This window comes from Berghia stephanieae, chromosome 8 (assembly GCF_034508935.2).
Source record: "Berghia stephanieae isolate SIO BIC M18660-M18661 chromosome 8, UCSD_Bste_1.3, whole genome shotgun sequence".
NCBI lineage: Eukaryota > Metazoa > Mollusca > Gastropoda > Nudibranchia > Aeolidiidae > Berghia > Berghia stephanieae.
In genome coordinates, this window is record NC_088367.1 from 36,303,073 (window position 1) to 36,316,471 (window position 13,399).

The following is a 13,399-nucleotide window of genomic DNA, read 5'->3' on the forward strand; positions in this document are numbered from 1 at the left end:
CTCATGCTTTAAGATATGAGTAAACTGCTTTGATTAATGAATTTTACGAATTAGTTGGGTTGTTTTGGGGTTTTTTAAAAATAAAATTTGTTTGTTTTTTTTTGTTGTTGTTGTTTTTGTTTTTTTTTTGGGGGGGGGGGTGGTATTATTTTTGTTTTGTTTTTTGTTGGTTTCTTTTTCATTCCAATCGATCTAAAAGGTTGCCTTGTTAATTTTACATTACCACTAGTTTGCTAATTTTTCCCTAGCCGGATCTATTGTTGAAACGCATATTTCGTAGAATAAACGGGCCCAACTGAGTTCTTAGAAGCTTTGAGAGAGATGAGCTATTTACTTAATGGAATTTCTAGCGATTGTATTATAAAACCTAAAACATTAACAGAATCTTCTTTCTGTCCTCATGTTAACAGTTCCACTTTTCGTCGACAATGGCATTAGTTTGGCTCTCATCCCCAAGGATTCAGTGGATGCCATTGCGATGTCCGATATTCCTCCTGTCAATGCGTCCAATACAGTTAAGCTGTTATACAGAGCTTTCTTGGGGAACATTACCCAAAACAAGTAAGGGATATCAAGTTGTTGTTGATGTTGTTGTAGTTGTTTTTGTTATCGTCGTCATCGTCGTTGTTGGTGTTGTTGTTGTTATGGATGTCATTGTCGTTATCTTTGTTGATGTTGTTGTCCTATTTCAAATGGACCCCATCACGTCATTTTCATGGTATTTTATGGGATCGAAAAAGATCAGGAAAATTGGATTTAAATAAGAATTATAAGGATGAGGAAATTAAACTTTATGGAGGGAAACTGAACGAAACTCTCTCTCTCTCTCTCTCTCTCTCTCTCTCTCTCTCTCTCTCTCTCTCTCTCTCTCTCTCTCTCTAATGAAAGCATTTTTTTTTAAATTCAAGTTTTGATACTTAAACTTAATTTTGAATTTTCATCAACACGTTCATCTCGACATCATACCGGTTTTGGACGACAGCATACAAATATCATGGATTATGATAAGGGACCAATTATTTGGCAAATGTGGCGAAAATACCCGGAGCATTGTTTGGCAATGTGACTGAAATATTGTTCTAGGATTAATTTGGAAATATTATTACACAGATTGAAAAAAAGAATAAAGCAAACAAACAAAAGAGAAAACTTAAGACATCAAACATGAAATCAAATGGTATACGAATACTGATCATTAATCCAAAATAAATAATTAGATAACTAAATGAATAAATGAATAATGAAAAAGATAAATAAATAAATAAAATGTGAAAACCAGTCAAACTAATGGTATGCGGATATTTGTAACAAAGTTAAGGATGATTCTTTTTTTAAAAAAATCATTCTCCATCCGTTTTAAACTGATGAATAGCATTTTTCTTCACCTTGTTTCGGGGTTTTAATGATGGTTTCAAGTATTTCATATGTGGTCTGTTATCCACACTATCAAAAATAAGTGTTGCTCTGTGGTTTTAAGAGTGTCTCTATTCAGTGGATCTTTAGTGATGACTGGAACGGAAAATGAACTGACCAGAACCACTCCCCCATTGGATGAATATTCCACATTGCCCAAATAGCCAGAACAGTCTTAAAATTAATTATATGTCAATATTGCTCAAATAACCAATTCGTTAAGATTATTCCCAACTTGCAGGAAATTTTCAAACTTAAGACGTAACATATCTCAGCCTTGAGACTTTTCGACATGTTGGCTGTCCTCCACGACTGGAACGCTCTTCTGTTTTGTGAACAAAGCAGATTTAGACACCTTCAAGCGAAGATTATCAAACTACTTCAGCTTAAACACAACTAAAGGCTGCCACATTCACCAACTCTCTCCGCCCTCGAAAAAAATTACCGAGAACCGAGTCGACTTCAAGTAACACTCAGATCGATACAGGTGACCAGTCGTGTCCATACGATTTTATGTCGAGGTGAACCGGATGCTAAATAGGAGTGGTATTGATGCTTAAAAATAATTAAATGTAAAAACTAGGATACTTGGGTTAGGTTTTTATTTTTTTTTTCGAGGAGAATGAATGTAATTTCTATAGAAGGCTCAAACAAAAATAATACGATTCAATAGTCTGATGTCACGCGCCCGGCAACGGCGGCCATCTTGGTTCTAAACAAAGAAAATCATTACTTTTTATTCTTCATGCCAGCTAGAACTTTTCGTCCCCTTTTCGTATGCCTTGTGATCAGAATGTGTAAAAGTCAAAACATGATCAAATTTATGGGGTTTTTTTTCCTCTGGAAACGCTTTTATGTTCGCCGGAGAAATATTTCATACGGGCGTCCGCCATTGTTCCGATAGTTTAGAGCCAGTGTTACTAAGTTACCATGCGTCATTAGGAAGGAAGTGACTTTACGACTACTGAATCCTATTATTCCAACATTTTCACGTCTGATTCAATCCGATATCATACTGTTTTTAAACGACGGGTGAGAAATGTTCAATTCTACGCTTTATTTGTTAAATTTGAGTTAAAATACATAAATATGTATCTCCAAATCCCAAAAACAATACAATTCCCCATTCTGATCATTGATCATCTAGCACATTGTATATTGCGAACCGATGAAAATGTGCCAGACAGGTATTTATATCATTAATTTATTTATGTCGCTGTCTGGGAACAGCATGAATAAGACACAAACTATGACCATAGTTCTAGAGGGTTCTAAGGGTTGTCATCCTCAGACAGTCATAAAAAAGTAACTAATTTTAAAAAATAAAATATGTAAAAATAAAGTGCCTTCAACCTCTCCAAGCCAACTACAGGAAAATGGCCACATTTGTAACGATACAACCAACTTTTACTAATTCAGATTTTTTTTGTACATCATAAAATCTGAAGGATAATCTTTGTGATATTAATGAAAGCTTAACACTGTTTTTCAAAGCTCGATACGCTGGACAAAGTCATGTAGTAGGGTGGTATGTACTTAGTACTTTCAAGTTTGAGCGTTAAAAAAATCAATTTTTGTGGTGGGTAGGAATGACACTGAGGGAGAAATAAAGAATACGTTGGTAAGAAGAGTTAATAATCATAAACAACATATTTAGAAACAATTAATACCGTGGAGAGTGAACTTTCCCACAAGTATTTGATTTACCCAGGAAGGCAAAAAAACATTTAGTTTTATTTAATGCTTTGTATGAATAATATTATAATATCATAATGATACTAAGCTGCTTTGCGGCCAGCCGTGCCAAATATTCTCTGCTGTCTGTCTAGATTTTATGTGATGCATTAATGTTTTTATTGTTTTTGTTGTTGGATTAAGAAAGGTTATGATCCCGAAACGTTCCGTGTTTGGTATTTCGTTCTTTTTTTTCTTGTCTTTTTTTAAAGCTTTTGTTATATTCACTTTTGTTCATTACAAGTTAATACATCCATTTAAAATGTTAATCTTCAACAGCCCAGATCCTAACCCCTGGTGCGAAAACGCAACTGTCACTTACTCCAATGCAAACACGACGACAGCCACAAAAGCTTTTGACGGATGTCTGTGGATGATGCGATCCCCGATATTCATTCGTTGCTACGATACCACGACAAACGGAAAAAATATCATGGAACTCTTCGATACGTGAGTGACAAAAAGAAATAGAAACTATGTATCTGCTCTCACATACACCAGGGCCCGTTTTTTTATGTACGCGGAATAGATTTATTTCTGTACTAGTCAAGAAAATGACTAGCTAGTCTTAAGCCTAAGCAGAGCAAAAGACTAAAAAATCGGATTTCATGAACGTTTTCTAATCTCTTGCCTAGAAGGGGGCGTTGTAAGGATGGTGGCCCCTATTTTGTGCTGGTAACATCACACTGTCTTGTACACGATGGCAGGTAAGATGCCAGCCTTCATACTTTCAACGCAAAAGATTTTCAAAGAGGAAATGAGCAACACATCCGATATAGAGAACATTTCATTTCGTTTCCTATTTGAACATACTTTTGCCATGATGCTTCCAATCACGTGAAATTGACTGTCGACTGATAGACTACGATGATGTCCATGGTCGACTGTCCATTCTATATTTAGGCCAGTGAGTTTCATTGAAACTCAAACAAATTGAACCAAAAAAAAACAAAAACAAGCAAACAAACAAACAAAACAGAAAGTGTATTCTGGTGAATCGCGTTATTTCAGTCAGTTACAATGCCAGCAGAATAACTTTTGTCTCCTCTAAACATTCTAATCGTTTTTTATTTTATTTTGTTGTTCTTTGACGCACACCTTTCTATTTCGAATCTCCGTTCACTCGCAACTCGCGAGCCGATTAAATTCAATCCTTTCTTTAAATAATATAGCATTGTGGAGAACATTGTGCTTATTTGAGTCAATAAAAAAATTGATACGGTGCACAACTCTACTGAAAGATTTGAAAATTAGAAATGTACTTTTTACAGATAGATAAACAGATAACTTGATTTCCTTTTATAATTTAAAGTCAGTTTTAATGTTCGTTGAGTCACACAGATATCATAAAATACTTACCGACGACACTAAACAGTCCCAAAATCAACCAATTTCGTCACTGTAAAAAGTTGTCAGTTTGCGTCATCTATTTATGACATCAAGTATTATTATTACTTCCGTTGTGTTGTTGATTTAGCGGTGATCAGTTTTGTTCTAATTGCGTGTATGTTTGTGTGTGTGTGTGTGTGTATGTTTGTGTGTGTGATGTGTGTGGTGTATACATGTGTGTGTGTGTTGGCATTTTTCAGCAAATCGTGGCATTCATAGTGATATTATTCACTTGATCACATCAAGGTATTTCAGTCGCCATTTTGATTCTTTTTTTAGGTTAGCTCGAGAGGTTAGTCATAAGTGTTATTAAAGGTGCTAGGGTGTTTGTTTTTCCAAAAGTTAAGTAAAGGGGAGACATTCCGAAAGCTCCTACATCCCCAGTATTCTTTAAATTTGTATTTTCACCGTTGATATTTTGTCAGGCATTCATTTATTCAGTTTGTCATATAGAAGCATTTTAAAAACTCTAGAACAAACCTTGATAGATTTGTGAAAGTTTAAAATTTCCTAATTTGACCATTGTTTTGATTTTCGGCCGCCATTGTGATTTGTTTAGTATTGAAAGGTAGTGCAAAGCAGTCCGAGAGTTGTTTTTTTCTATTAGGGTTAGCTCGAGAGATTAGTCATAAGTGTTATTAAAGGTGCTAGGGTGTTTGTTTTTCCATAAGTTAAGTAAAGGGGAGACATTCCGAAAGCTCCTACATCCCCAGTATTCTTTAAATTTGTATTTTCACCTTTGATCTTTTGTCAGGCGTTTATTTATTCAATTTGTCATCATTTTTTCTATTAGGGTTAGCTCGAGATCGGAGGATTTTTTTTTCATATAAGGGTTAGTCATAAGTCTTATTAAAGTGCTAGGGTGTTGGTTTTTTTCTATTGGGGTTAACTAAAGGTACTAGGTTGAATTTTTTCTTTGGGTTAGTTGAGGGAATATATTATTAAAGTTGTTTCCCTTGGTAGGGGCTTTCGGAAGGCCTCCCAAGTAAAGCGTGGTAAAGACTTGGGACGTATTGATATAGATATCTACTGACTGATAAACCAAAATCATGCCGAATAAAGCATGGCAGCGACGACAAGCACGTCGATTAAAATATGCATCTAATCGTAATCAAGCTAGTCAAGAAAATGATTCAGGCCGATGTGTACGCCAAGCTGAAGAATCACACAGTATTGACGTAGAAGTAGTTCACATTCCAGGTCAAGAGGAAGAAACTCATGTCTTATCTCCACTTCAAACTCGAACCAGAACTAGATCTACTAATACTACTACGACTATTACTTCCGCTACTTCTACTACTAATACTAATAATACAGAAACTGCTCCTCAACAAAATGTAGCTCAAACAGTGGAAATTACATCAGCTGCAGATCAAGAACAGGATACAACTACAATACCTTTTATCTCACCACACAACACAGGACGCATGAACAAAGTTTGTCGTTTTTGTTCAGCAAAACTATGGCACGGTGAATCAACCTCGCTATGCTGTGCCAACGGGGAAGTATCACTGGCACCTTTACAACCCCTTCCGGATAATATAAAGAGTCTTTACACGGGTAACGACACAAATTCTAAGCATTTTCGAGAACACATCCGTGCTTACAATTCTATGTTTGCATTTGCCTCCTTGGGCGTACACGAAGATTTCTTGCCTCCTGGGATATGCTGTTTCCGAGTTAGGGGTACCGTCTACCATAGAATAGGTCATATTCAACCCAACAGTGATAATGATAGACCAAAATTTGCCCAACTTTACATTTATGACACTGAACACGAAATTCAAAATAGGCTTTTTGGAATAGAAGAGTTAATACTGATATTTTGACAACTATAGCTACCATCATGGCTACTGTTAGTCCCTTTGTTGAATTATATAAGCATGCCGCTGCAGCTATTGAAGATGCTGGAGATCAAGGGAAGGATATTAGAATGGTGCTGCGAGCAGATTCATCAAAAGATCCCCGTAGATATAATTTACCGACTGCTTCAGAAGTTGCTGTTTTACTCCCAAATAACCCTATCAACTGTAGTAACTGGAGGGATATTGTATTATACCGCAAATCAGATGACCATCCAAACCAACAGTCAATTATGCGTATCAGTGAAACACATCCTCACTTTGATCCGTTGCATTATGTGCTCTTCTTTCCAAAAGGAGAAGAAGGTTGGGTGCCCAACATTAAATTCAACAGAAAGCAAACCGGTCAGGTCAGTCATCATTATTTTATGCTTATCGACTTATGGAGAGAGATAGTTTTAATGTAATCTTGCACGGAGGTCGTCTCCTGCAACAATATTGTGTTGATCAGTATGCTAAAGTTGAAGAGCAACACCTGCAATACATTCGATTTAATCAACAGTCATTACGAGCAGAATTGTATCAAGGACTGGTGGATGCAGTGTATCGAGGTGACGCACATGGAGCTACAGTAGGGACCAAAATTGTTTTACCATCTTCATTCACAGGGGGTCCAAGAAACATGCTCCAATTATACCAAGATGCAATGTCAATTGTTCGCAGATATGGTAAACCAGACTTATTCCTTACTGTGACCTGTGATCCATGTTGGCCATAGATAACAAATGAACTGCATTCACAACAAACAGCTGCAGACCGACCAGATTTAGTCGCAAGGGTCTTTAAAATGAAATTAGGGATTTTGATGGAAGAGATAATTAAAAAAGAACTTTTTGGCAAAGTCTTAGCATATGTGAAGGTCATTAAATTTCAAAAGAGAGGCCTGTCACATTCTCACATCCTGAATATCCTTGATCGCAGTGCCAAACCCATAACTACTCAAGATATTGATAGGTTGGTGTGTGCAGAAATTCCACAAAACAAAACATTACAGAATTTAGTTTCAAAACACATGATGCATGGTCCCTGTGGCCTGGCCAATCCCAACAGTCCATGCATGAAAGATGGCAAGTGTTCAAAGAGATTTCCAAAATCATTCAGTGAGACGACACATACAAATGAATCCACTTATCCCCTGTATCAGAGACGTAATGATGGAAAATCAATCTTCATAAGAGGAATTGCCCTTGACAATAGATGGGTTGTCCCATATAACCCGTATCTCCTCAGCAGATATATGGCACATATCAATCTTGAGGTGTGCAACAGCATAAAAGCGGTGAAATACATGTATAAGTATGTGTACAAAGGACATGATAGAGTCATGGTAGAATTCCAAGGGGAACAAGATGATGAAATTAGGAGATTTGTTGATGCACGTTATGTTTCAGCAAGTGAATCTTGCTGGAGATTATTCCAATTTGACATGCAACACCGATACCCGGCAGTCCAACGTTTAGCTTTGCACTTGGAAAACCAGCAGTCTGTAACTTACAGAGAAGGGCATGCGGAAAAAGCTGTAAGGAGACCGAAAGACACCACACTAACAGCATGGTTTAAGGAGAATGCAATAAACCGTGAGGCTAATACTCCTACTGTATACTGATATGCCGGAACATTACACGTGGGATAGTAGAACGTGCATTTGGAAGAAGAGACAGAGAAACCGCCTGGCAATCGGTAGAATGTACTGCGCCCATCCAGCAGAAGGGGAGCGCTTCTTTCTTAGATTATTGCTGCAACATGTACGGGGAGCAAAATCATTTGAAGACCTAAAGAGATCAGAAGTAGGAACATTACACCATACTTTTCGACAGGCCGCGTCTGCTATGGGTTTATTGGAGGACGATGATGAGTGGATAAACTGCATGGCAGAATCAGCATTTGTTGCCTCAGCAAGTCAACTCCGACAGCTTTTTGTCACGATTTTGATCTTTTGCAACCCCACAGATCCTTTTTCCTTATGGAATACTTTTCAAGACCAGCGAGCTGAAGATTATTCTCATGTTGAAAGTATGACTGCTGAAGCTTGTGTTAGTAAGACACTTGAAGACGTTAACAGGCTTTTTATGATTCACAATAAATTATTAAAAGATTATCAACTGCCTGAGCCTACAGAATCATACGCAACTGCCTGTCAAGTATGGGATCCAAATGAGCAACGACAAATTGCTCACAGTCGAAAAATGAAGATGAATCATGATCAACAGTTAGCATCTACTGCCATTTTGGAAGCAATTGACGTACCTGAACAAGACCGGGTGAATAATGTCTTCTTCATCGATGGCCCTGGTGGAACTGGAAAAACCTATGTATATAACACGCTGCTTGCAGAAATCAGAGGTCGAGGACTTTCAGCTACACCTGTTGCATCATCTGGAATTGCTGCAGAATTATTGCACGGTGGTAGAACAGCACATTCAACGTTCAAAATTCCAATTCCAATAAAGGATAACAGCACCTGTAGCATCAGTCGCCAATCAGACACAGCTAAGTTACTGAAGAGTAGTTCTCTCATAATTTGGGATGAAGCACCTATGATGGACAGGCGTGTGTTTGAATGTGTGAGCAGGACATTTTGTGACATAACAGGCAGTTCAAAACCTTTTGGGGGCAAAGTGGTTGTACTTGGAGGGGATTTTCGGCAAATTCTACCTGTTGTTAACAAAGGAAGTGAAGCCGATATATTAAGTGTCACACTTAACAAGTCAATTATTTGGAATTTTGTCACCATTTTTCACCTGAACAAGAACATGAGGGTTACTGATGACATTAACTGTTTTCCAAATTGGCTTCTCCGCATCGGAAATGGTACAGAGCCGGTTTTCAGCGAAATAGGAAAGTATTCTGTTAAATTACCTACAGCGCTATGTCTTCCTGAAAATGACCCAGAATGCTTGATAAATGCTGTATACAATGATTTGAATCTGAACTTTGCGGATGAACGTTATCTATCAGAGAGAGCAATTTTGACTACAACCCATGAAAATGTTGACAAAATAAATGCAGCCGTTCTGTCCAGGTTGACCTCATCAACTGAACAAATTTACCGCAGTGCTGATTCCATTCAAAGTGACTCTGACATCAACTTATACCCGATTGAATTCTTGAACGAACTTACACCTCCCGGACTTCCTCCACATGCATTACATTTGAAAGCCAACACGTCAGTCATGCTGCTTAGAAATATAAATCCTAAATCAGGCCTCCTAAATGGCACCCGTTTGTTAATAATTAAATTAGGTTCAAAAGTATTAGAAGCCAAGATAATTACCGGTAGTAGAGCTGGCGACATAGTGTTTATCCCTAGAATCAATCTGACGACAACAACGGATTCAGGCTTACCATTTATTCTAAATAGAAGACAGTTTCCGGTAAAATTGTCATATGCAATGACAATTAACAAGTCTCAGGGGCAGACATTAAGCAAGGTGGGGATTTTCTTACCACAACCGGTATTCACACACGGACAACTGTATGTTGCTGTGTCAGAGGCTATAGTGGCTATGATGGTGAGTACAGTATCGAATGAAAATAGTTCTTTCCCCGCGAAATGGCGGGCTTTTTACTAGTATTTTTTAAAAGTTTTTACTCACAAAAATGTGTACTTTCCACGATCTGCACATATATAATAATTTTTTTAAGCCAGTGAAAATAACAACAGGGCACTTTTTGTCATTCGTAACCGACATATATTCCTTCCGAATCGAAGCTCCCTTTGCTATCTTGTCGACGCTATGATGTATCCTAGTAACGAGTCTCGGACTAAATGTTGAAGTCCGGCCTCAGAAAAGGACTACAGGGAAGAGATTATTCGTGCCATCAATAAAAGAAAAGTGGAAAATCCCTGTAGAATTCGTCAGCAGAGTGTACTCTTCTTGCCCCTTTTTGAAAAGGTTTGGGAGCAAGAGGACGTACCCAACGATTGGAAAGAGGGACACATGATCACATTAACGTGGTAAGGGGACATGAGTGATTGCGACATTTATTCTGGCATCACACTCCATACCTGGGAAGATTTTCAACAACATTCTGCTACAGAGAAAAGATTTATGGTTAAATAAAGGGAGTAAAACTTACTTCTTATAAAAGATATGACACACAGTAAATGACGTTTCGGTCTTTCGCCTTCTTCGGGATGTAACATTGGCATTATGGTTAAAACATAATAGGTAAAGATCTCTGTGTGTGTGTGTGTGTGTGTGTGTGTGTGTGTGTGCGTGCGTGTGTGTGTGCAATGGAAGGAGTAGAGAGAGAGAGAGAGAGAGAGAGAGAGAGAGAGAGAGAGAGAGAGAGAAGGACGGAGAGTGACAGTGATCGAGAGAGAGAGAGAGAGAGAGAGAGAGAGAGAGAGAGAGAGAGAGAGAGAAAGAGCGAGAAAGAGAGAGACAATGAGATGAAGTAATGAGATGAAGTGTAATCCGAGATCAAAACTATCTACATCAATCTTAGAGTGAGTCAAGAAATCAAAGAAAATGTGAGAGTAAATGCGTTGTGGTGTTGTTACTAGTGTTGATTTTTTGTTCATCTATATATATTGAATGCCGGAGAAAATTCTCATAGATCTAATGCCTCTTCATTTATTCTTAGTGTGTTATTTGTTACTACTCCGCCTCTGGTATCTATAAGTGATATCTGGCACACTACTGGTTCGCAACAACCTGTCGTAATTATTAAAGAAACATAATTTTCAGGTCCCCCCTTGGTCACAAAGTCTTCCGATCTTTCTCCAATCCAGCACCCCTTGATGATATGCGCTTAGTTAAAATACTCATAACATCCACCCGGCTAGATAAAACGAAACAAGACACAAAACTATGTGTAACATTAAACACGTATAGTCTGATACAATTTAGTGAGGCCAACGCATAAAAAAGGCGGGCTAAAAACAATAGCGACGAGCTGAGTCAATTTCGTTCCTTCATTATAACATGGTTCTGAGCAGAATTCGAGAGAACAAAATGAAGACTATTGAAGATCCTTTTGCGATGTTGGCCAATAAATGAGACAGCATTCTTTTAGAGACCATCGAACGTTACATCCGTTCTATGAAAATCAGAATACAATTTGTTATAAAGGACAGACAGGCATACCCGCCACAAAATTAAGTTACATTTTCGTATGGTGCAGAAATTTGGAAATTTATTATCAATTGAAAACAAATCAAATAATTGTTATTACATGTATTGGTTAATACTGAAATCTCAATTATTCGTTTACTCGCACAAAATCATCATTCCCCGTCTAAATGATTTTTTTTAAAAAAATAAAAGGTCATTAAAAAACTTAGTTACAAGAATTAAAATTGTGATGCATTTATTTTTCATCACAAAATCTAGAGTTGTTGGGATATACACAATACCTTTGGCATTGTTTTTATTTTTATTTTTATTTTATTTTTTATTTTTTTTTTTTTGGACATGGCACATTTGCATTTTAAAAATCAACAAACTTACTCTAAAAGTTTATCCCTATCATTTACTCAATACCATCCGACCCCACATACCACAGTTGTACATAAGGATTTGCAGCACTAGCGCTTCGTAAAGGCGCATTTTTTTAAATTTTCATTAATGATGTTCGTTCTGTTCCGAACGTTGTGTAGTTCTCTGAAATTATTATTTATTAGTATTATAATTATTATTACCATCACCACCACCAACATCATCATCATCATCATCATCATCATCATCATCATCATCATCATCTGCATCGTCATCATCATCATCATCATCATCATCATCATCATCATCATCATCATCATCATCATCACCATCATCATCATCATCATTGAAAGCATCATTATTATCCTTAATTTTATCATATCTTTCGCAGGTGCTCTAATATCTTCATTGGAGATGTGAACTGTGCTGATGTTCAAAATAAAATCAACTCCACTGGATGCAATACCTATGACTCCAAAAACACAAAGTTACAGAAATTCATGAACGGTGACTACTGCTGAGTCTACACACATGATGTAACCTGTCATTTGCAGCTCATCTTATCGACAACATCGACATTGAATCGGAAATTAAACTAGCAAGACTACAAAATAACATAGACTTAAAATACAAAAAACAACAACAACGAGAAAAACAACAGCAAAAACCACGAGTCTTATCCAAAGCGTTACAGCGGGGGCGGATAGACGTATAATCGTTTACAATTAGCTTGCACATCTGCCGATTTTGCGAATGCAGTGTCATGCTCCATTCCGCGTAGAAGCCAACTGCATTCGTTCTACGAAGACCTACGATTACGCAACTAGACTCTCCACACTGTAAAAATATGTTTTGATGTTGTTACTGCTTATATAAAGTGATGGGTTTTATTGTTAAGTGAATTCTCAACCTTGCTAACTTTTACTCAATAAAACTAATCCAACTATATTATTTGTGATACACTGTGTTGTATGTTTCAGTTGTTATTGACACATTTAGTGAACTGTAATTTTCACCATAAACTATATATATATATATATATATATATATATATATATATATATATATATATATATATATATATATATATATATATTATTGTAATATTTACCACGATGTTGGGGTCAGACTGACTCCAACATCATGGTAAATATTACAATAATAATTCGCTCCGTTGTTACCTGTCGAGCATATTATTTGTATCCAACACGATTCCAAATAAATGGGTGTTGGTGCTTACTTGTATGTTCGAGAGTGCTCGATAATGTTGGATAGAGCATTAAAAATAAGTAAGGTCACTCAATCGTTTTAATGTCCTCATTATCGCACTATTGGGAACAGATAAACACTAACACCAACCATAACCTGGGAGGTAGTCAAGCAAAGCAGCCCCTACAGATGCGGTGCTAGAAAATGCAACCTGTACCATGCAGGGAAACTGGAAATACTATTGCACAACGACATAAACTTCAACACCTTAAACAAAAGATTAGAACTAATGACAATGTTATTAGTATTATTATTATTAGTATTATTATTGTTATCATTTTTACAATT

The 13,399-nt window shown here is 36.9% G+C and overlaps 1 protein-coding gene across 1 annotated transcript in view; it reads left to right on the top strand.

Annotated features, from left to right (window-relative positions):
• The window catches only part of LOC144977841 (uncharacterized), a 73,762-nt gene extending 60,972 nt beyond the window's left edge, over positions 1-12,790 (top strand). Inside the window, exons 7-9 of the mRNA XM_078923248.1 lie at positions 411-561; positions 3,427-3,597; positions 12,234-12,790. Of these exons, the coding sequence (XP_078779374.1) occupies positions 411-561; positions 3,427-3,597; positions 12,234-12,363 (452 nt within the window). The 3' untranslated portion in view covers positions 12,364-12,790. The remainder of the gene's footprint in view (positions 1-410; positions 562-3,426; positions 3,598-12,233) is intronic.
• The last annotated feature ends 609 nt before the right edge of the window (positions 12,791-13,399 follow it).